This window comes from Sinocyclocheilus rhinocerous, unplaced genomic scaffold, assembly GCF_001515625.1.
Source record: "Sinocyclocheilus rhinocerous isolate Xijiao unplaced genomic scaffold, SAMN03320098_v1.1 scaffold480, whole genome shotgun sequence".
Taxonomy (NCBI): Eukaryota; Metazoa; Chordata; class Actinopteri; order Cypriniformes; family Cyprinidae; genus Sinocyclocheilus; species Sinocyclocheilus rhinocerous.
This window is the reverse complement of record NW_015655401.1, coordinates 1,265,594-1,290,521: the sequence shown is the minus strand read 5'-3', so window position 1 is coordinate 1,290,521 and position 24,928 is coordinate 1,265,594. Positions and strand designations below refer to the sequence as shown.

The window sequence follows — 24,928 nt, the reverse complement described above, 5'->3', positions numbered from 1 at the left end:
ACTCACAGCCTGTAAGTATGTTTTCATATTTAAAGAATTTGCCACTGACGATTCAAACGCGAGTTTTAAGCAGTGTAGAGTAGCGCTTGTTGTTTGTCGTTTCTCCGATCACAAATGCTGACATGGTGTTATGTTTACGAGGTGTGATATGCAACACAATGTGTAAAAAGACCGTATAGGTCATTATAATCAGTAATTATGTCCCCACTGGATGCAACAAATGCCTCGTTTATAATGGGTTTTATTGGTTTTGTCTCGCTTTTCAGACCGATGAGCTTTGTAAAAATCGATCCGTTTCAGAAAGGGGGGGGGCATAGAGGAGAAACAGTAATGTGTTTTTTGACCTTAAACCGCATAAACGCATTTCATTACACCAAATACACAAAATAATGTTCCTTTTTAGCAACGTCATATGGCCCCTTTAATTTCTTTTCGACTGAAGACAGAAAGACATGAACATCTTGGATGACATGGGGGTGAGTAAATTATCAGGAAATTTTTATTCTGAAAGTGAACATCCTTTAAGTGGACATTTTTCATCACTAGCTTAATAAGACAATAAGCTTGTGGTTCCTTTCATTCTCAGGTGACCGTGTAATTGATGTAGGGTCAGAGTGGAGAACGTTCACTAATGAGAAAGAAACTAAAGACCCGTCTCGTGTTGGTGACGCTCAGAATCCTCTCCTCAATGGAGGAGACCTCACCACCATGATCAGCAAAGTAAGGAACTTGTCTGCCTATTTAATGACTTTGCATTTGGAAGGTTTGGAGCACAATTGTATGTTCTCATCATGATTTATTTTTTATTTTTTCCCATATGATATTTCAGGGAACAGGTGCAGCAAGCTTTGATGAGTTTGGAAATTCCAAGTACCAGAATCGGAGAACCATGAGCAGCTCTGATCGAGCCATGTTGAATGCCTTCAAAGAGATCAGCACCATGGCCGACAGGATCAACCTCCCCAGAAACATCATTGTGAGTGTCTCAGCCTACTGTTATTGAATTAGATGGTAACGTAATAATGCAATGTAATTATGCTGCCTTCAAGTGCACCTGGGAAGTTGGGCATTGTGTATATCGTCACACATTCAGGTCGGAAAGATGACGGAGGTAGCCTAAACAAAACCAGAAAATTATATTGTGAACAATTAAGCCAAATAACTACTTCTGAATTATGAAAATGATTCATTTCAATCACATACTTTATGCATGAACAACAATATTTAGTTTTCATAAAGAAAACCATGAGTTATTAACTTTACACTTTTCTATTAGCTTCTTCATACATCAAACCATTTGATGAGTGAACATGATTGAAATACAGCATGCAAATTTAAAATTATTTGCAAAATCATTCATTTCCATTCACTACAGATGGTTTCTGCTCACTGATCTCTATATAGATTTCAGAAATTTGATTTTATCTATTATAGATCAGGGTTTCTGTCATGTTTCACATCGACTACCTTCCGATGTCACAACTCAGCAACACGTGTATCATCTAGAATTCAGAGTTTCACATTTGTAAATACGACTGCCCTTGGTCATCCATTGACCAATATTTCCAACCTCACTTGGCAAGCATATTCCTCCATCCTCTCAGTAAATCTCTCTTTCTCTGTTACAGGACCAAACAAACAACTTGTTCAAACAGGTTTACGAACAAAAGAGTCTGAAAGGCAGAAGTAATGATGCGATCGCTTCGGCCTGCCTTTACATAGCTTGCAGACAGGAGGGCGTCCCTAGAACATTTAAAGGTTGAAACTGCATATTCTTTTTTATGATGTTGTTGATTGATAGACATTATTGTACTGAATTTATTGTGTCTGCCGTCAACATTAGCTCAACTTATAGTGTGCAACAGTCGGGTTCTGGAATTAAAAATCATGCTAATTTTCTCCATAATTGGTTGGAGGAATTGATTTTTAACAATAACTTAAAAACGGACTTGCTGTGAGATTGTTAATCGATGGTATTTGCTTTTGTTAAAGCTATCAGACCACATTATTTAAATTTTTTTAAAGAGTTGTGTTTAACAGAGCAATGGCTGGTGAGAAACAGCATTACCCTTGATTCCACAGAGAAAGTAAGAAATTTGCACCAAAATATCACTTTTACATAAATATTTGTATTGTATTTCTATTTTGCAATACATGTAAAATATATTCTCTCTCTCTCTCTCTCTCCATATATTTTAAATCAATAGTTTTGTATTTCACCATTGCCTAAATACTTGATGCTTTTTTGCTTCAAATCAAAGTTTGTAATATTGTAAATCATCTCATAGCTGGTTGGTTCATGGTTTATAACTCTTAAAAGACTTTTCTAAAATCCCTATGGGAAAAATACTTCCAGAACAAAGGCTGCTGAAAAAGTGGATGGGCACTTTTGCCCTCAGTAGCGTGAGTTTATTTGTTTGAGCGATCAATGGAAGGCAGAGGGAGTGTTCTGGAAAACCTCTTAGTTTTATAACTGCATTTGGTGATGCTAGTGATGCAGAAATGACACACTTCACCTTTAGCATTATGCTAGATAACTCTATAACTGAAGATATTTAGCTATCAATATTCCAGCAGGTTTTGATATACAAGTTTGTTTAATCATTTCTATCTCCCTCCACCCCAGAAATCTGTGCCGTGTCTCGGATCTCGAAGAAGGAGATTGGCCGTTGCTTCAAGCTTATCCTGAAGGCTCTTGAGACGAGCGTTGACCTCATTACAACCAGCGACTTCATGTCACGTTTCTGCTCCAACTTGGGCTTGCCCAAACAGGTGCAGATGGCGGCCACTTACATCGCCAGGAAGGCCGTTGAACTAGACTTGGTTCCAGGGCGCAGTCCGATCTCAGTGGCAGCTGCAGCCATATACATGGCCTCTCAAGCGTCTGCTGAGAAGAAGACACAGAAGGGTAAGTGAAAACAAATGAAGACTTCAAATGCAAAAGCACTTTTATCAGGCTCCTATGTTTATGTTGTTATTTCATTTTAAAGGTGGGTTAAGGGATTTCTGGTAGCCAATGTTGATATTTCAAATCACCAAAACAAACACGCCCCTACCCCAAAAGGGTCTCGCCCCTATTTTGATAGCTCCGCCCCACACATACATACGCAAACCCAGGCAACGATTAGTTCTGTGAAACAAAGCAAAACCAATGTTACACCGTGTCTACACCAGACGCGAGATTGACACAAATTTCAAATGATTTTCAATGGTCGCTTTGTCACGTCCAGTGTACTAGACAGACTTTAGCTGTTGCGGCGCAGACACTGTGTTACTCACCTATTGAGAAGAAACAAAGCAACCTTGGCGTCCGATCGCAGGCCCTTCCGCTCCTTGAGTTCTCTCCAGAGCTGGAAAGCTGATCCGATATTTACACGTGTCCTACTTCTTGCCTTATCGTAAGCCTTCTTTTGTTCCGCAGACAGTTTCCTCTTGTTTTTTTATCCGCCATCTCTATCTTTCTGTCCTGGGCTCGGCTAATGTCCGTCCTGTGCACTGAGCGTGCTCTCTCCTCCACATCATGAGTAGACACGCCCCTTACTGCTGATTGGCTACAAGTTTGTTTTGGTACTCGGCCCGACTCCGTTTTCTAAAGCGTTTTTGAAAAAATACATACCCCACCTTTAATGTCAACAAAAAGGACCTATTCATTGCCAAAAAATGACTGAACCCAACCATAGGAGTCTGATAAAAATGCTCATTTTAGAAGAAACTTTCAGACGGCACTTAGTGGCTTTTGCATTTGAAGTCTTCAAATATGTAATCCAGTCTTTGTGATAATCACATACAAAAGGTGATATGTTAAGTGTCCTTGATTAATGTAATTTATTTCTTGTGCAGAGATTGGGGACATTACTGGAGTGGCAGACGTCACAATCCGTCAGTCCTACCGTCTCATTTATCCCCGCGCTGTCAATCTCTTTCCTCCAGACTTCAAGTTTGACACACCAGTGGATAAACTGCCTCAACTGTGAACACCCATGTGCCCCACTCTCACCGCTCTTTGTACTGTCTGAATTTTTGCCCTTTTCTCTTTGAAATTGGCAAGGTTTGCTCTTTCCTCGTGAAGGCACAAGCCTTTTGAAAAGACGACGGCAGGGATTCGACAAAGTACAGAAGACATTCCAAAATGTATCACTGATTGCAGGCTGTACTTTCATTTGTGTGTATATAAATTGTACATATGTCTAAGTGAGAATTTGGTTGGTTGCAACTAGGCATATTTCTTACTGTAACATTTTCTTTTGTAGAAGATGATTTTATTAGCTTGTTTGCATTATATTTAGTAACTTAAATAATAAATGCTTTTCAGAAAAGCATGGTGAACGTCTTGGAAATCCCCAAAACAGCTTACCTTGAGCTTTGAAAGCGTGTAGCTGACAAATGGTTTTATTTCCCCCTCTTTTTTAATTCACGAGGGGAATGGTATGATGCGAAAGTTTCTGTTTGTGTGTTTCTGTTCCTGTACTCACATCTGTTATTATAAAGATTTCATGAAACACCAGAGAATCCTTTTTGAAGTGACAATAAACGACTTGCAACCTCATTAGGTCTACAAAATGCAGAAAGACTCACAACTTCCATAAACATTTAATTTTTGCATTCATGACGGCTGACAGTTTTAGCAAAATCTGTTATTTACACCATTGTCAAGTCAAACTTCACAATTGTACCTTAGAAACTTTTCTGCATCATGCTCAGACGTACGAGTAGTAGGGAGTAGAAAACCTTTGTACAGTCCTTTGTTTTCCCACAATTTAGATAAAACATGGATATTTTAGTCGAAAATTAGTGCTTCCAGCTTTATAGTGTTTATGTAGTGTAGCCTATATAATTCACCAGACCTCAAACTAGCATCTACCCCTCCACTTGGATTGCTTATTACATATATGAAGCTTCAGGCCTAGTTTTGAACATCTAGACCAGTTATTAGTATATACATATTGATATTTGGTGTCTAGCATAGATTCCAGTCTGTCATGACTCATGACCACATATGGAAAAACAGGAGGAATTTCAGTAAGGAACAACTAGGTCATGAATGAGGTAATGTGATTGCCTGTCACACATATACACTACTGTTCAAAAGTATGAGGTTGGTAACATTTTTGAAAGAAATTGCTTGGGCTCACCAAGGCTGCATTTATTTGAACAAAAAATACAGTAAAAATAGTAACACTGAAATATTAACATTTTAAATTACGGTTTACTATTTGAATATATTTTAAAATGTAATTTATTTCTGTGACGTCAAAGCTGAATTTTCAACAACAACAAAAAAATCCTACTGACCCAAAACTTTTGAACGGTAGTGTAAATCCACTGACAGCTTAAGTCTGGTAAAAAAACAACAACAAAAAAACATGACCCTATCCTGAAACTTGATAGAAAAATAACAATGGAAGTAAATGCGTTTCCTGTTTCAAAGCACTGACATATGATTAGAGCTGTAACTGGTAGTTCATATTTGATTTCGTTGTAACTAGGATCTTAATGCATTATTACTGTACTGTAGGGAAGAGTAAGGACTCCATTACATAAAAATGGCTAGATGTTTTGGTAATGGTGGCAAACTATACATTCATTGGATGAGGTACAAAGTATCACCTATTATTTCGGTCTATGGCTTTAAAACACTTCCACATAATCAACATTGACAGCTGACAGACTTTTTAACCAGTCGCACTGTAAATGCTTCAAATACAAAAATATTAAAATCAAGGCTCATCATTCTTAGTGTAACTGATGAAATTCCGTGGGCAAGATTAATGTGGATGTGGCCTACTGACTTCCTCAACACTAGGGGGTGTCAGTGAAGCACCTGATCACATGGTTCAAGCTGTGGTATGTTGTCAGTACAGTTGAAAACTATACTGCTTAGTTCATGTTTTTCATGATCAGTGCTTAAGCCCTGATGAAATGGAATAATCATCCTGAACCTGAACATGTTGGTAATAAAATAATCATTTAAAAAAAAAAAAAAAAAAAGAAAGAAAAGTTTCTTCTTCATGTTAAAACGGAAAAGGGGATGTGGTAATCCTAAAATAACACTGACAACAACGAAAAAAGGATATTTGCAAATGGTCTGATTCACATTTTCTGTGTCTTGTGTGTGTGTAGAGAGAGGGAGGGATGCCAACACATGATTAACACCAGTCTGCAATATAGTCAAAGTCTGCAAATAGGTCCTGCACGTCCTGGGTTAAGGGCCGGGGTTCTCTGGGGGGTGTGAGCACTGGTGCCTCTGAGGTAAATTCATCGTCAAAATTACTAACGTCAATGGAACTCTGGATTGTGGGTACAAATGGTGGCTTCACTTTCTTTGCTAATAGTCCATCCCAGTCAATATTCTGGAAAACAAATAAGGTACAAATAATATTTATATTCAGAGAGAGAGGGGAAAATACAATGCTTGGAATGACTGGATATATGTAGCCAGATGGTTTGGAACTTACTCTGAAGAACAGATGTTTCTTCACATCCTCTGCGTCACGTTCACCAGCTCCAAGTCGTCGCTCGGGATTCCTTCTTAATAACTGTGTGCAAAAGAGAAAGATTTTAATAACAAGACTGATATTAGTGTCTACACCTGGTAAATCCACAATGATAAAGCTGTTCTTGGTACAAACCCTTCTCATAATGGAGATGGCCTCTGTTGAGAGGAATCTTGGGTAGTGAACTTCGTCATTCACAATGCTGTCAAAAACCTCTTCTTCATCATCACCAGGAAATGGAGACTATAGAAACATTAATTCACTTAGTAACACAAAACAGTTACAAAAATACTGTCGCTTTCACATTTAATACATTTGCTTGAGTATGAATATGAATATCTTCTTATCCAGGTTATGTGGTACACTCAAAAGATTGAGGTCTGCAAGATTTTTTTTTGTTTGTTTTAAGAAATTAATACTTTTATTCATTCAGTAAGGACATTAATCTAAAAGGACAGTAAAGACATTTACAATTAATTTCTATCTCAATTAAATGCTGTTCTTTATAACTTTCTATTCATCAAATAATCCTGAGAAAAATGTATCACAGTTTCCACAAAAATATTAACTGTTTTCAACATTGATAATTTATTGGGCAGCAAATCAGTGTATTAGACTGATTTCTGAAGGATCACGTGACACTGAAGACTGGAGTAATGACTGCTGAAAATTCAGCTTTGCTTCACAAGAATAAATTACATTTTAAAATGTATTAAAATAAAAAAACTATTGTTTTAAATTGCCAAAATATTTCACTTTTTACTGTATTTTTAATTGAAAAAATTAGCCTTGGTAAACATAAGAGACTTAAAAAAAACAAAAAAAAAACATACAGACCCCAAACTTTTGAACGGTAGTTTATTTAGAGAGATGATGAATAAGAAATGAATAAACCGAAGTGGAGGAGGTCTGACCTCCCCGACAAGCATCTCAAAGATGAGCACGCCGAGCCCCCACCAGTCCACCGCACGCGTGTAGAACGTTTCTGTTAACACCTCAGGAGCCAGAAATTCTGGAGTGCCACAGAAAGTGCTCGTCCTGTCCTGGTAACCCATTCCTAACACACAAACAGGTAGAACATTTGCCTCTGGTGCTTGTACAGTGGACAACACAACAACAAACATATCCTTACCTTCTTTACAAAGACCAAAATCAGCAATCTTGACGAATCCCTCTGTGTCAAGCAGTAAGTTATCCAACTTCAGATCTCTAAAGAATACATGTAGTAATCCTCAAATTGACACAATGAAATGTGTTAAAATTTCAAGATAAGTACAGAGCACCACCATTTTTTCTTATACCTGTATACAATCTCGTGCTCGTGTAAAAACTGTAACCCCAGGACAACACAAGCTGCATAAAACCTGCAACAATCAAGAACAACAGAACCTGCAATGCTGATAAAGGCTTGATTACAATCATCTAAAAAGCATGACTTTTGTGTCACTCACGTGGCCCGCGGCTCTGAAAACACATCAGCATGAATATGGATCATGAGGTCTCCTCCCGCCGCGTACTCCATCACAAAACACACATGCTCCTTGGTCTGGAAACATGCAAAAAGATTGACGAGGAATGGGTGCCGCACACTGTTCACAGTCTCAAATATCCTCTTCTCACACATCAAACTGGCAAAACAGAAAATAAGACAGGATAAAATAAGACAGCTAGTAGTTGATAAGTGTTGCTCACAAATGATCATATATAAAACAGAGAAGAAAAATTTACCTTTCAACCTCATCACGGGCAACAATATCTCCCTTCTTAAGGGCCTTGATGGCAAACATTTCACCTGTAATACTGTATTCCGCTAATAACACCTGAAGGAAAAGGTTAAGTGACAAAGATGTAATGACATTTAGATTCTGTGAGTGTCTTTTGTGTCACTATTTTGGGTATTTGTCTAGGTATATGTAGTGCTATATGGTCATTGCATTTTGTCTCAACAGCAATATTAGTTTGATGCATAACAGGCGGCAGATTAGATAAGTCAGCCGTACGGCTTAAGAAGGCCTTAGACTTTCTATCACGTGATAAAACAGAAATAGAGAAAACTACAGGCACACTGGGTTCCCGCTTGTTAGGGCATTCTGGGTGGTTGTTTACCAGTCATATAAGACCACCCTCAAGTCTCTACAATATCTTGCCAAAGATATCATTGAGTCTCTCCCTCAAATGTAAATATATAGCTTTTTTTGCCAGCTGTATGATCTGTCACTGAAAAAAAATCTGACGGGTCTGATCACTTACTAAATAAATTAATAGCAAAAAAATAGAAATGTCAGATGCTAACAGATTTTCATGTAATGGACAACAACCAATAAATGATCTATATGAAATAAAAATAATAAATAAATATATATTTTATTTTTATCATGCAGGATATATTATATAAAATATATATTACATATAAATAAGTCCAAATTAAATAAAACACTAAAATTTAAAAATCAATCATTTTAAATGCTACAGATAAAGGCATCAAAATATTTATAATGTTCAATGCAAAAAAGTGGTTATTTTAAGATTATTTGTAGTTCAATTATTTGTGTTTTTAAATGTGTTCAAAGGTTGTTTAAATGTAAAAAGAAAATGTTCAGCACAAAAACAGCCATAATAAATATCAGTAACATTTTACAATAAGGTTCCATTTGTTGATATTAGTTAACTACATTAGTTACCATAAACTAACAATGAAAAATCCTTCTAAAGCAATTATTAATCATAATGTTAATTGCAACATTTACTAATACATTACCGAAGTTGTATCTGTTAATATTATTTAATGGACATGCACTAACATGAATTTATTAACTAACATTAACTAACATTAACAAAGATCAATAAATGCTGTAACAAGTGTGTTGCTCATGGTTATTTAATGTTAGTTAATGCATTAACTAACATGAACTAATGGGACCTTATTGTTACCTAAATATCCAATAATAATATTGCCTTAGCAATTATTACCACTAAATTAAAAAAAAAGGAAACTGTAACCATAAATAGCCTCATACCTTTCCAAAATGTCCACGGCCTAACACTGCAACACATTTAAAGTCTTTAAGACTGAAATGAAACTGTTCTTCCTCCTCTTCATCCCTACAACAACAAAAGTCCTTCAGTAGTGTCGAGTGTATATTTGCTAGTACAAGAAATACATAAAAACTATAAATGGTTCACCTTATTTCTGTGTTCTTTTGGACAGTTATGAGCTGTAACGCTGATGGCTGAGTCTCACGTTCCTCTGTTTCTTCAAGGTCAGACTGAACAATGATGCTATTCCTGTCATTTCGGTAGTCAAATGAGGTCAAAGTGTCCTGCAAAAGAAAAGCAGGACTTTCAGTTGCCGCTGTTTATACAAGATGACACTGGATAACTTATCTTTATGTTAATAAAGGTAACGGCGAAGGCATTTCCTTTTCCTTTCAAATGCAAGGGGGCAGATGAGAGACTAAACATGAATTACATGTTTAAAGAAGTCTTTAACTGTGCTTTCAAGGAAACAGATGGCATCAATGCAGATGCCTGGGCAGTTATCTCTACGACAACCACATTATAGCGTGTGATGTTACCCGTTCTTGCTCTTTGTTGGGGATCTTGTCCTCAGGGAGGACTTCCCTTATACTAACAGGAGAGTAATGCTTTGGTGTAGCATCTTTGTCAAAGTCCAGTTTTGTCACTACTGGGTCACTAGAGAGGGCAGACAAACACAAACAGACACGTGAAAGCACTGCCTTGACAAAAAATTACTAGTTTAACAAAGTAATGTGTTCATTGTATTGTATGTTCATAGTGTACCTCCTCAGAGCAGGGGTTCCTGGGTGACTGCTGTGTAGAGTCTCAGCTGCCAGCACTGCCACTTGAGGACTAAATGAGTTATTGGGAGAGGGAATGGCCCTCCTTACCAGCCGGCCCCAGGTACCGATGCTCATCTGAGGGGCCCGCAGGAACGGTTTCCCTGCAGACATGGGAGATGAGAAGAAACACATTTATCAGACGCCTATAAATCTCTTTACTTAGAGATCAGGGTAATATAAACAAGAAGCTACAATGACAATAATATGTGACCCTGGACCACAAAACCAGTCTTAAGTCGCTGGAGTATATTTGTAGCAATAGCCAAAAATACATTGTATGGATCAAAATTATATATTTTTCTTTTATGCCAAAAATAAGAACTAAGAACTTCATTTGGACAACTTTAAAGGCGATTTTCTCAATATTTTGATTTATTAAGTAAAGATCATGTTCCTTGAAGATATTTTGTAAATTTCCTACCATAAATATATCAAAACTTAATTTTTTATTAGTAACATGCATTGCTAAGAACTTCATTTGGACAACTTTAAAGGCGATTTTCTCAATATTTTGATTTTTTTGCACCCTCAGATTCCAGATATTCAAATAGTTGTATCTCGACCAAATATTGTCCTATCCTAACGAACCATACATCAATGGAAAGCTTATTTCTTTAGCTTATTTTAGATGATGTCTAAATCTCAATTTTGAAAAATTGACACTTAAGACTGGTTTTGTGGTCCAGGGTCACATATAAACTAAACCAAAGGGTGTTTCATAAAGGAAAGCTTTCAGAAGGTGCAGGTGCAGGTTTGGGACTGAAGCCCAGGTTTGTTGACAGGTGGGAATAAATCACGGTTTTGCTTTATTACAAGCATTATGCCTGTATTATGAAAAGGGATTTTATTTATAATTGGCCCATACGTAGTTGGAAATCTTTCGCTTTTTGTGACAGTTTTAATATTTAAATTGTAAAAACTGCTCATAAAAATCAACATTTTCTTTTTGAAATAAACAGTTTGAATTTCTATGTAAACATACTGTAGCTTTCTCCCCAGCTTGCTATGAAATTGAAGATTTTGTGACATCACAAAAATAAACACATTAAAAACAGCCTGCCCAGTATTAGACACAAACGCAAACCTGTAGCTATGTTTATGAAAGAATACTAGTTAGCTAGTTAACTTAATACAACAGCATATACTACCGTTCAAAAGTTTGGGATCAGTAAGATTTAATATTAATACTTTAATTCAGCAATGATGCATTAAATATATCAAAAGCGACAGTAAAGATATTTATAATGTTAAAAAGATTTCTAAATCAAATAAATGCTGTTATTTTAAATATTCTATTCATCAAAAAATCCTTTTAAAAAATCATTTAGTTTTACGTTTATTATTAAGTATTACGGTTTCCACATAAATATTAAGCAGCACAAACGTTTTCAAATGTGATAATAATAACTGATTTCATGTGATTTCTGAAGGATCACGTGACACTGAAGACTGGAGTAACAGCTACTGAAAATTCAGCTTTGCATCACAGGAATAAATCACATTTTAAAATATATTATAATAGAAAGTTTTAAATTGTAATAATGTATTTTAAATTATAATTATATTTCACAGTATTTCTGTTTTTGCTGTATGTTTGATCAAACAAATGCTCTAGTGAGCATAAGATACTTTTTTCCTGGGGGAAAAAACACTTTTGAACAGTAATTTAAAATGTGAAACAATTTTTTCTCATGTGATCCCCATGCAAAGTTTCTTTCAGTAAGTGGCAGTGCGGCACCCAGTTATCATCTTGTAAGAAAGTAGTTATTTTGCATATTTAACCAAATTCTGTGTGTTTTAACTTTTGGAAGTCCAATCAAATAACAAAGAAAATTGTTCATCCCTCACACTGGAAATAAAACATTGAGTGTATTGTGCTGTGGGATACAGTACGCAGCACATTAAAGCTCTGTTGCATACTACTCTTTTTGGCAAATGCAGCAGGTCATCTGGTTATTCTATATACAGACAATCTGCATACTGCACACACTACATGCCATTTGAATGTTCAAATACAAACCTTTTATGTGCACCACCAAAAAAAGTCCACAATTCTACAGGTCTGGCAAATGGTTCTACAAAGGTTCTACAAATGGTTCTATTTTTGAACTGTTTTTTTGTTTTTGTTCAAGAAACCCTAATATGACCATTTTAAAGGCTCAAATTACAAAAACTTCATAATACTCTACTGTGTAGAAGAAATGCCCTCACCCTGTTGCTTTGAGAAGATCTTTTTCTGCCTCTGGAGTTTGGTTCTTCGCTCAATGACTGGATTAAAAAAGGTAACCTGTAACAAAAATAGATTTTAGATCAAGCTCTGAAAACGAATCAAATTCCACTTCAGATCTACTAGGCTCAGTTTCTTTAGAAAAGCATAGGTGGGAACCTGCCCGGGGGTTTCAGGGGCCACCAAGCGTGAGGAATTCTTCTTAGATTTTCTCACAGAGCTCCGGGCGGCTTATCAGATGGCTTTTTGAGGGAAAATTATTGATCGCTGAAAGACAATATTGTAAAGGTACCTCTGCAAACAGAGTCCCTTGTGGCTCAAGGTAAAGGCACATTCCGTGCCGCTGGTTGTCCAGGAAGTCCTCCAGTCGCAGGAATTTCACCGCACAAAGGGACCGCCAATCTCTCCAATACACAGAGATCTCCAGCTCACGAGACTGTGGTAAACAAACATTTGCCAAAGCATATAGAAACAAGACAACAGAAGCGTTATGAATGTTTTATGTGTAAATAAACATCAGTATGTGTAAATAAACGTCATGTACAGTGAGTTTACCCGGTCTAGCTCTAATGTAAACTTCTGGTCCCACGACTGATTACTGACAGGTTTCCAACTGGTCTGACCAACGACAGTGTTGTCAAGCTTCAGAACAGCACTAATCTCATCTGGAGACAAACAGAGACACGTACACATATTAAGCTCCTTGACCGCCACAGCTTTGCTTTTTAATTGCAAAGTCTAATGAAAGGCTTGTGAAAAGCCACTTGAAAGTAAGCACTAAGAACTACTCAACTGGACAAGTCATCATTTTTGGAGAGATTTCGAACACTGGTTCCTCTGCGGTTCCCACGGCTCATGAAAGAGGAGCGCGTTTCACTGGGGCTCCAACCGGGCAGCGGCACCGACGTGGCTTTAGACCGGCCAGGAACACCGTCTAACAGGTCCTGACATCCCATGAGCCGAACCTCTAATTTGCCTGTTTTAGTCAATAACAATCACCATTAAAATATGCTGCCATTTAAAAGTTTGGGAACAGTACGATTTTTTTATGTTTTTGAAAGAAGCCTCTTAACCCCTTAACTGTCACCCCCCATTTTTTAAAATAGGCATGAAAGTGCACTATCCAAACTTAAATTGTTGTAATTTATCAACACTTTGGAATACAGACATAAGGTTGGTCTCTTTTTAAAGAAGAAAATCAGTAGATTATTGCAAAAGCAAAGAAATTGTTTCAACAAATTAAAGTATCAAAAAGTTATAGAAGTTTAAATGTACTGTAAATAATGCACTATATTAATTTTATTTTATTTATTATAAATATTTTACATAACAGGTTTTACTCTAAAATTGGTATAAAATTAAAGCCTTATGTCTAAATAAGTTATGTTCCAAATTTGAAGTTGATATGAAAAAAATGTAAGTTCCTGTGACATTTTATTTAGGGCGTCATACCACAAACAGCCACCGGAAGCCATCTAAACTCCATAAAAAAAATTTTTAATGCATTTTGTAATATGACACTTGACACTGCCCACTAAGGGGGAGGAGACCGCCAAAAGATTTTAAAGTACTATTTCTATGGTAACGCAATGTCCGATTTCAAAATGGTTTTCAGAGGATGAATCTTGGGCTTCCAAGCGTTCAAATGATATATACTTTATACTAAAAGATTTGATAGAGAAAAAGGACAACAACAAAAAAGAGCGCCAAGCGTCCCACAGGTGGGATGGTGACAGTTAAGCTCACGCAGCCTGCATTTATTTGAAAAATACAGTAAAACAGTAATATTGTGAAATATTATAAAAATTTTAAATAATGGTTTATATTTTAGCACATTTTAAAATGTAATTACTGTAATTACTCCAGTCTTCAGTGTCACGTGATCTTCAGAAATCATTCTAATGTGCTGATTTGCTGCTCAAGAAACATTTCTCATATGCTGGAAACAGTTGAACTGCTTAATATTTTTGTGGAAAGTGGACACATTTTATTTCAGGATTCTCTGATGAACAGAAAGTTCAAAATGAGCAGTATTTATTTCAAATAGAAATCTTTTGTAAGATTAAAATGTCTTTACTCTCACTTCTGATCAGTTGAATGTGTTCATGCTGAATGTTGATTTCTTAAAAAAAAAAATCTTACTAACCCCAGTTTACAGCTTTATATAACACATTAAGGAAAATCTGAAGGTAATATGTGTTGGTCACCTGTGAGCGCAGCTGGTTTGGTGCTGTACTGGTTTTTAACAGTGCTGTTGTGGTTCAGTGTGGATCTGAAACTCTGACGGGGACTGAGGGCCGGAGAGGACATGAGCGATAACTCCTCCATGATCAAACTGCTCTTGGGGTGGTTCTTCGGAAGCTCATTGAGTCTCTGCTCCAGCGAATACTTCAACAAATCCAGCTTCTGACTGGACTCATTGAATCTGGCTTGGGCCTGGATTTTACAGAATTACAGCAGAAGAATTAATGGCAGTTGGATGCATATATATAAACCTAAAGGTGCGGTCACATTTACTGTTGCTCGTTGAAGTTTTAAGGGCAAAATCCAGTCATAGCAACAGAAATCCGCACAACTGGGAGTTTCAGTGAGTGCACAGATTTTGATTATACTCAAGCTGATCACGCAAATTCGCTGCATTGACAAACAGAAAGCTGCTTGGTTTGAAAGTAACTTCTATATGAGCTGTGCTTCATACATCACTACACTATTGACAATAGACTATGGACCTTTTCTGCACGCAAATATTTGCTGAAATTTCGGTAATGTGGCCGCATCTTCACCTTGTAGATGATAAACTGAAACAGAATAGTTCACCAATAATGACCTTTGTCATTATTAACCCCTCAGCATTCCTGTAACATTTGCCTAAAACGCCTAAAAAAGGCATACCCAAAGTAAATTGCATGCTGTTCTTGAACCATTCGGAGCATATGCATGATTTTGGTCTCTTTTGAAAGGTGACACTCTGAGGTTTGTTCCTAAACAGAACAAACCTCAGGATCACTGTATGTCTTACTGGTATTGAGTAATAGAACTTTGAACACACTGAAAAAGGAAAAAAACATTTCGCCTACATTTTTGTTTTTTGTAAACAAATGCCTGCAGATGACTATAGCTGGGAGCTATTAGCTGGAAAACACAATGGTATCACAGCATGAAGCCTTGTTGGCGGTCTGACAAAGACACTGATTGTACCTGCTGTGTTGATTGTATCATCATTTGAATCACAAGAATCTCAGCTTTCAAACGATATGAGACATGTTTAGCTTTTTTTTTTTTTGAGTTGTCACGAAGTTAACCCTCAAAAACATGCAGTGTACTGTGGACGGTACAGTGGAACGCTAACAGGTTAACTTATCCACATGTTGTTCCAAAACCTGTATGCTATTTTTTTTTACATGGAATTAAAACAAAGACTTTTCATGCAGCTCTTTTGCATACAGTGATATTCCATCCGGTTGTTGAGCCGGACATCACGTGTCACCGTTTCAGGGTCCAAGCACTCTATCAGATCCCAAAAGGAAACAACGGTGCCTACATATTCTTACAGTGTGCAGTCACCAAAAATCATGATCCTATCCTTTATATACATACCAAAATCGGAGATGGCCAAACAGTGATTAATCTTTTCTGAATCGTTTAAATCTTGGTGACCAGGACACCGTGAGCCTGTAGACTCTTGTGCCCACAATGAGTTTTTAAAAGCTCAGCTTAAATGTTTGCTATAAATATAATGTGCTCATAAATGACTGTTGAGATAACATCCTCAAATGAAATGGAGTAGAGGCTTGGACCCAGAAACAGTATTCACATTATGTCACAACCTAAAAACTTAAATTTAATTTAAATTACAAAACAAAAATAAATAAATAAATAAACTTAATAAATTATAATAAAGTATACATTTTTATTTCATACTTTCAAGTAAGCAAGCTTTTTTGTTGCATTTCATTTTTTCACATGAATAAGTAAGCTTATTAAATTCAATTTAATTAAAATGCAAGCTTGCTTATTTGTAAGTGTGAAACAAAATTCTAAAATATATATATATACAGTGGGTACGGAAAGTATTCAGACCCCCTTAAATTTTTCACTCTTTGTTATATTGCAGCCATTTGCTAAAATCATTTAAGTTAATTTTTTTTCCTCATTAATGTACACACAGCACCCCATATTGACAGAAAAACACAGAATTGTTGACATTTTTACTGTATATATATATATATATATATATATATATATATTTTACTTTATTTTATTCCATTCTATGTCAAGCTCGAGCACTGCTGGTGGTCTCTTAGGCCACCTTGTTTTCCAAGACTGCAAGGGTCAAAAGGTGAAAGCTATGGACATGTTAAAACTTAAAAATAGTGCTAAAGGTCAGATGCACCAAAAAGGTCAGTTCAGAAGGTGATGATGACAACGATCCAGTTGAAAATACCTCTGCGTGAGCCCTTTTCTCAGCCAGTTTACCAGAGCCCAACAGCTTCATGACATTCTTGGCCCCCTCGGCCACAGCGTACTCTATCCGTGTGTGATGGCAGAGTTCCTCCACCCGCAGGTCCAGTGTACTGATGATGGGTTTGGCTGCACCACAACACCACAAATATATTTATTGATTTGTGTTTGTTGAACTGTGAATGCTAATGCTGGAGGAACTATGTTTGAGTGTTACCAATGACATCATTGTTGTCGAAGCTGAGCTCGCTGGTTTGGCTGGCTTTGAGAATCTGCATTCGGATGAACTCGATCTTGGTTTTGCTGTCTTGAAGCATCTGCTGTGCTGTTTCAAGCAGTTTTCTGTCCTGCAAGGTCAACAACAGTGTCATAAAAGTCAAGTCATGCAAAAACAAATACACATTTTATGTGGTGACAGGAAATTCTCTTACTGCTAAACTCAGTTTTCATTATCCTTTTAAACATTTTATATTTTTTTACTTCACTTTATTAATTAATTTATGTAATATTTTTATTAACACTGGTAGCACTCTTGTGCAAGCTGGTCAAAGGCTAAACATATGCCAGGGACTGTTACCATGCTGAGAGTGTGTGAGAAGGAAAGGTTTCCGTTTACAAGTCATTTCCTGGTTGACATCAGCCCTTGCTAATTTCCCATAGGGCTGCACTGTGTGTGTGTGTGTGTGTGTAGCCAGAGGGGATAAGCACATCACCAGTGCCACTCCTATGGCCAAACCTCTCAGGCAAGTTGCAGTAGCTGCACTCATTGAAGTAAAGCAATAGTTCTGGGACCTGTGTTTCTAAGTGAATTTAGGCATATTTAATGTGTGTTGGCCTTTTTTCCTTACACATACACTACCATTCAAAAGTTTGCTGTCAGTAAAAGAAATTTTAAGGATATGAATACTTTTTCTCAGCAAGAATGCAATAAATTGATAGTAAAGTTATTTATAGTGTTCCAAAAGATTTCTATTTCGATACTGTTCATTCATTTCTATTCAGCAAATACGGTTTCCACAAAAATAATCCTTTTAAACATTTTATATTTTTTTACTTCACTTTATTAATTAATTTATGTAATATTTTTATTAACACTGGTAGCACTCTTGTGCAAGCTGGTCAAAGGCTAAACATATGCCAGGGACTGTTACCATGCTGAGAGTGTGTGAGAAGGAAAGGTTTCCGTTTACAAGTCATTTCCTGGTTGACATCAGCCCTTGCTAATTTCCCATAGGGCTGCACTGTGTGTGTGTGTGTGTGTGTAGCCAGAGGGGATAAGCACATCACCAGTGCCACTCCTATGGCCAAACCTCTCAGGCAAGTTGCAGTAGCTGCACTCATTGAAGTAAAGCAATAGTTCTGGGACCTGTGTTTCTAAGTGAATTTAGGCATATTTAATGTGTGTTGGCCTTTTTTCCTTACACATACACTACCATTCAAAAGTTTACTGTCAGTAAAAGAAATTTTAAGGATATGAATACTTTTTCTCAGCAAGAATGCAATAAATTGATTAAAAGTGATAGTAAAGTTATTTATAGTGTTCCAAAAGATTTCTATTTCGATACTGTTCATTCATTTCTATTCAGCAAATACGGTTTCCACAAAAATATTACACATATTTTAAACATTGATAATAATTAGAAATGTTTCTTGTGCACCAAATCAGCATATTACAATGATTCTGAAGGATCATGTGACACTAATGACTGGAGTAATGGCTGCTGAAAATTCAGCTTTGCCATCACAGGAATAAATTACACTTTAAAATATAGTGAAAAAAAGAAAAAAAGGTTATTTTAAATCGCAATAATATTTTACAATATTACTGTTTTTACTATATTTTTAATCAAATAAGTACAGCCTCCAAACTTCTGACTGGTAGTGTATGCAGATTCTGGGCCAAGATGGTTATATGGTGTTCTCTCATGTGCTTTGTAAACAACAGAATACTGGATTCTACATCACTGGTTATAAAAAAAGAAAGAAAAAAAAAAGACTTAAGTAAAAAAATAGTCATTAAATAAAACCAAATGGTACATTACCTTTGAGGAGCCATTTGAATACATCTGGATCATGTTCTCAGCCCCCTGTTTCACCTTCAATTCAATGTCGTTCTGTTTTTTCAGGGCTGCTAGTCTGCTGCTGATAGTGCATGTTCGTGCTTCACTTTTAGGGCTGTCCAGCGTAAGAGGGCACTCTGGGAAAGAAATGTCAGAAAGTTAGTAGGATCTGAAGAGATTCCAAGGACCGACTTCCTGGAACAATCTAGGGTTAAGAGGATAGTTCTCCCAAAAACGAAAAGTCTGTCTCGTTTATTTACCCTCATGTCATTCGAATCTGTATGACTTAAAAGAAGATATTTTGAGAAATGTCTAAGTGTTTTTTGTCAATACAAAGTCAATGGACTCCAATGTTGTTTGGTTGAAAGCTCATATCTTTAACTACTTCACAACACCAGCACCAGAAAGGACCAACTGAATAATGATACTTTATTTGGGTCAGAAGAGAGAGTTGAGTAGTCTGAGAGCAACAGAAATTAAGTTGTTGCAGTTTTCTGTGGCCACTTCCAGATTTTTGGCTAAGCCATACAAAACAGGAAGGATGTTGCAACAAGAGTACCTGACTCTTTAGCCCTATTCGCACAGGATTAGTATTTTCTGGGGACCTTGTGTGATTTTGAAATTACCCCCCCACATCTGAATTTCGTGTTGTGTATTCGCACGGGATAAGCAAAGCCTGTGATTTTACTCGAAGGTAGGTCATTTGCGGGGGAATTTTTACTTTACAAATTACAGACATCGCCGATTCACATGGGATTAAGATCACAGACAACCTCCGCAATTATTACAAATGACTGGAGGTCACCAGGTAATACTAATCCAGTGCGAATAGGGCTTTAGTTTGACCTTTGAGTAACAAGTTTAGAAGCTGCACTAATGCAAGTAAAAATATTCATGCTTTGGAATCATCTGAAAACTTTTTTTTGTTGTTGTTTTTTTGGTGCAGCAATATTCAAAAAGCTGGCCATATGGTGTGAGCACTCTTATGAGGGTGACTGTTTAATTCTGTAAGTTTTGCAGTTTTCCAGGAATGTTTTGGGGTTGCTTTGATGAAGGACTATGAAAACTGAAATTATTTCAATGAAGCACATCACTACTTATCATGTCCAGACAAGTAAAAACTCCCCCATCTCGACAGATAAATGAAACCTGTTAGACTTCTGCTAATAACAAACAAAAACATCAGCTCTCACAGAGGCACTTTATGTGAAAGCAGAGCTGGGTAATATAAAAAAATATGGTGTCATGCAAAAAACACACGCAAAAAACAGATGTCTTTTGGTAGCATCTTTGATTTAAACTTCAACAGCAATAATGGCAATACAGTTGGTAAGGTCAATTCTTTTAGGTGAACCACTTTTCTCTCCTTCCACTTTTCTGTTAAATCAACTTGGTCCCATGTAAGAAAAGGCTAAATAAATTGAAAAAATAAAACACGTAATCAGTATTACTGTTGGTGCATAAAAAAAGAAAGAACAAAAAATGATTGCCTACATTAGGTAAAGAATTTATTTTTTTACCTACATTTTTACTGTGTTTTACAGTAAAGGTTTTAAAATTGACAGCAATGGCAGGTGGTTAAAAATCATCAAACCTCTGACTGAAGAAAAAAAAAAAAAGCTTGGGTCAGTTTTTTTTTTTAAGAAATTATTTTTGTATTATGTAATAAATTGATCGAAAGTGATGAAGACATTTACAATGTTGCAAAGGATCCTTAAGGTTTTTTTTAATGCTCAATCCATCAAAGAATACTCAAAAATCCTTGTCTCCATAAAATATTAAGCAGCTTTTTTAAACATTGATAATAAGAAATGTTTTTTGAGCTCCACATCAACATAGTAGAATGATTTCTGAAGGATCAAGTAACGCTGAAGGCTGGAGTAATGGCTGCTGAAAATTCAGCTTTACACAGGAATAAATTACACTTTAAAATATATTAAAATAGAAAGCAGTTATTTTGAATTGTAATAATGTTTCACAATATTACTGTTTACCCTGTGTTTCTGATCAAATAAATGCTTGGAGACAATGGAGAGCATAAGAGACTTCTTTCAAAACATTTAAAACAGTAGTTTATATATTTTATATCATCAAATGCCTGAAAATATTGAGATTTTGAATTTGAATTTTGATTATTGTTTATATCAACTAGCCATATATGTGGCTCTATATATACGGCGTTACAGTCAGCCTCAAACAATATGCACCATCAATGAGATTCAAATAACATCAAACTCAAATGATAAAATATCTCCAAAAATGTGTTGATTTTACATTTGCTTCATAGATAACACAGACAGAGTATGAACACCTCTCTCTACATGACGATTTAGCCTACTACAAAACCTCCAGAAGGTTGTTGAGGTTCAGAGCGGAAGCAAAGACAAAGGAGATTGTCTTTGATAAATAAATCTTCACAAAGCACCTTAGTGTGGAAGCACATGGTAATGAGGAACAACCATCTTTTGTTAAGCACCTGGAGACTCCTGAGTCACATCATTAAGCAAGGCATAAATACAGATGCCTCTTATTATAAACAGAGTCCGCAGGGTAAGGGATAACGCACCCACACAGCAGGTACTACTAACCTATTACCCTTACTTTGAGACTTCAGAGATGCTTATAATTTAATCAAAGCCCTATACCACACTGGACTAACTATTTATTTCGTACTTATTTTCCATACACAAAAGCAAATATATGTGTCTGTGCAATGGCTGTAATAAGAGCTGATGATATAATGAGGTGCAGAAGGCTTGACCCGGGTCATCAGCGAGTGGAATAGCCCGACCAATCGCACTGTCTGGACTCCCAACAAGTGCTGAGCAACTATGACGTCACCAGCGAGGCATTGGCACTGGAGCGCTGTTGTCTTCCAGTGGCATCTGCTGATTTCTGCTTAGCGCACACAGACTGAGGAGGTCAACACAGAGGTGTGACACGCAGCGACATTCCACTTGCGCTGAGTCACCAAACAAAAGCCTTTTCTCATCAGATAAGGTTTCCATGCCAGGCTACATCTTGTCCCATATAAGGATGTGGTTAGTAGGGTGAGAGATCTGATCATGCTTCTGGCAGATATGCTCACAACTAAATATTATAGTCTAGAAGGAGGTTGCTCTGTAATTATTCAGTTTAGACGAACTGCTACTGCTTACCGTCTGGACTCACATATCTCACATGTAAAGACTATTTATCTTCAAAACAATCAAAAAGTGATTTGTGGACACCGTGGAGAAGCACGTCATATAAAAGATAGCAGGGCTCAACTATAAGGATGACCCACTGGAAACAGCAAGAATGACGTTTTGTCAGGATCAGTAAGAACGGGTGAAATGTTAAACATTTAATAAAAAAATTTCGTTTCTGTCCATTAAAAAATATTATTTTTAATCAAAGGAGAAGCTAAAATATATGGAGGCCTGCAAGACGTAGTGCTTTCATAATTAGAAAACTGCACTGGACTTGTTTATTTTTGTCAAAGAGCATGAGAGTTGGTAGTAACAAAAAAGGCTATATTAAATAATATGGTAAAAACTTAATATTGTGAAATATTATCACCATTTTAAATTACTGTTTACTATTTGAATATATTATTAAATGTAATTTATTCCTGTGATGGCAAACTTTTCAGCATCATTACTCCAGTCTTCAGTGTCACATGACGTTTTGTCAGGATCAGTAAGAACGGGTGAAATGTTAAACATTTAATAAAAAAATTTCGTTTCTGTCCATTAAAAAATATTATTTTTAATCAAAGGAGAAGCTAAAATATATGGAGGCCTGCAAGACGTAGTGCTTTCATAATTAGAAAACTGCACTGGACTTGTTTATTTTTGTCAAAGAGCATGAGAGTTGGTAGTAACAAAAAAGGCTATATTAAATAATATGGTAAAAACTTAATATTGTGAAATATTATCACCATTTTAAATTACTGTTTACTATTTGAATATATTATTAAATGTAATTTATTCCTGTGATGGCAAACTTTTCAGCATCATTACTCCAGTCTTCAGTGTCACATGATCCTTCAGAAATCATTCTAGTATGCTGATTTGCTGCTCAAGAAAAATGTATTATAACTATCAATGTTGAAAGATTGTGCTGCTTACTATTTTTGTGGAAACCATGATAACTTTTTCCTGGACTCTTCAAAATTCAAAAGAACAGCATTTAGTTTTGTAACATTATAAATGTATTTACTGCCACTTCATGCATCCTTGTTGAATTAATTTCTTTAAAAAATTCATCCTGACCTCAGTTTTGAATGGTAGTGTGTGTGTGTGTATATAAATACAGATGGCACTACAGATGGTTAAACTTTACTGATGAAAGCTTTGCTCATACCCAAGAGAAGATCCTCTGGATCCTTCACCACAATATGAGCATTGAGTTCCTGCAGCTCTTGATGAAGCTCCTCTAACTTCTTGTTGGACTTCTTGAGCATATTATCAACATATGCCAGTCTCTTTTTTTCCGTGGTGACCTTTCTAAGGTTCTCCACCCCCTCTTTGATCTTCAGCTCTTTGCGGATCTCCCTCTTGATCTGCTCCTTGATTTCGTCTAGCTTCTGCTGCACCATGGTATCAGACAGGTCAAGGTTGTGCCCCAGGCCCAGCCGGTCCGAAACCATGTGAGCCTGTACAAAATAACCATTTTACAGTCATCACAAAATATATTACCATATTTGATGTCAATATCCTACACCTTTTACATAAAATTTGTTTAGGAAACAATTTCAAAGACTTTCTTAGGTCGTCTATTCATGCAAAAAATAAAAGATTCTTAGTAAGCACCTTAAGGAAATTCCCTCCTAAGGCATAATTGTCACCTGCAGTAACATTAGTCATGATACACTGCATTCACATCTCCTAGTGCACCCCGCACACTAAACCCTAAGCAAGAATGAAAACACACAGAGGTACACATACACATAAAGAAACACAGTATCACTGACATCAGCAGGGAGGATAACTGGTCTGAGTGGGTGAGCCAAATCCTGCTTAGCCCAGCTCTTCATGAGCTCACTGACAACATGTAAGAGAACTCTAATCTTCCTCCAGGGGAAAGAGGAGCCATAAATAAAGCTTCAAAACAAAGCGCTGAAAAACTTTCGGCAGAATGTGCTCATTCAGGTCTAAAGGAGGGTGAAAGTGAGGTTCGACAAGCATCCACAGTTAATAAGCAAAATACATCTGAATCCATAATGGTCATATTATTCAAATACATCAACATTCATATAATAAAAATAGGGATGCATTGATAATATTACTCTGGAATAGGGCTGGACAATAATTCAATATCAATATGTATCGCGATATAATTTTTTTCAATAACGGTGATATGATTTTTGAACACATTTCCGATATTTCGATATACATTACCAGTTTCCCATACATTGATTTACTTGTGCCGTTTGACTTCGTTGAATAAACATGAGCACTGCACGTTTCAAAATCATAACACGGCGCGGGTGTTTTATATGAATGTATCTCTGAAGGGAATTGACTGTCTTCAGAAAAGTTTCGATGGCATTTTCATTTGATCTGATAAAGAAGCGTTCATGAGCGGAGCTGCTTTGATTACAGCCATTACTGGAGAAACCGCTAGTTTTATCACTCTAAAAGCACCTCCTGCTGGCAGAGAATGAGTTTTCATTTTAAATAAGCCCGTCTCCAGCAACATTTCCAGTTTTTGTTGTTGTTCAATTTTTTTTGTTTTCTGCAGCGACTCGGAGCACTTTTCATACCCTTTTTTCTGACTGAAGCACATTTGTTTCAATCTATAAGAAAAATCAACCTTCTGCGCCAGTCAAAAGTTTTTGAA

General features: G+C 36.5%; 2 protein-coding genes across 4 annotated transcripts in view; one reads left to right on the top strand and one right to left on the bottom strand.

Moving 5' to 3' along the window:
* LOC107718116 (transcription initiation factor IIB-like) overlaps positions 1-5,132 on the top strand; it is a 7,426-nt gene extending 2,294 nt beyond the window's left edge. Inside the window, exons 3-7 of the mRNA XM_016525077.1 lie at positions 587-720; positions 830-976; positions 1,629-1,758; positions 2,627-2,908; positions 3,841-5,132. Coding sequence (XP_016380563.1) covers positions 587-720; positions 830-976; positions 1,629-1,758; positions 2,627-2,908; positions 3,841-3,974 — 827 coding nt within the window. The 3' untranslated portion in view covers positions 3,975-5,132. The remainder of the gene's footprint in view (positions 1-586; positions 721-829; positions 977-1,628; positions 1,759-2,626; positions 2,909-3,840) is intronic.
* A 138-nt stretch (positions 5,133-5,270) lies between these two features.
* LOC107718113 (serine/threonine-protein kinase N2-like) overlaps positions 5,271-24,928 on the bottom strand; it is a 27,526-nt gene continuing 7,868 nt past the window's right edge. For all 3 annotated transcript variants that reach the window (XM_016525073.1, XM_016525074.1, XM_016525075.1), the window contains 21 exons: positions 23,450-23,588; positions 19,085-19,239; positions 17,260-17,389; positions 17,026-17,171; positions 14,789-15,017; positions 13,375-13,557; positions 13,137-13,246; positions 12,874-13,017; positions 12,566-12,641; positions 10,296-10,455; positions 10,070-10,187; positions 9,678-9,814; positions 9,512-9,596; positions 8,223-8,314; positions 7,946-8,122; positions 7,796-7,858; positions 7,627-7,703; positions 7,409-7,551; positions 6,630-6,737; positions 6,456-6,536; positions 5,271-6,350 (listed from right to left, as the gene is read on the bottom strand). In XM_016525073.1, coding sequence (XP_016380559.1) covers positions 6,147-6,350; positions 6,456-6,536; positions 6,630-6,737; positions 7,409-7,551; positions 7,627-7,703; positions 7,796-7,858; positions 7,946-8,122; positions 8,223-8,314; positions 9,512-9,596; positions 9,678-9,814; positions 10,070-10,187; positions 10,296-10,455; positions 12,566-12,641; positions 12,874-13,017; positions 13,137-13,246; positions 13,375-13,557; positions 14,789-15,017; positions 17,026-17,171; positions 17,260-17,389; positions 19,085-19,239; positions 23,450-23,588 — 2,757 coding nt within the window. In that variant the 3' untranslated portion in view covers positions 5,271-6,146. The remainder of the gene's footprint in view (positions 6,351-6,455; positions 6,537-6,629; positions 6,738-7,408; positions 7,552-7,626; positions 7,704-7,795; positions 7,859-7,945; positions 8,123-8,222; positions 8,315-9,511; positions 9,597-9,677; positions 9,815-10,069; positions 10,188-10,295; positions 10,456-12,565; positions 12,642-12,873; positions 13,018-13,136; positions 13,247-13,374; positions 13,558-14,788; positions 15,018-17,025; positions 17,172-17,259; positions 17,390-19,084; positions 19,240-23,449; positions 23,589-24,928) is intronic.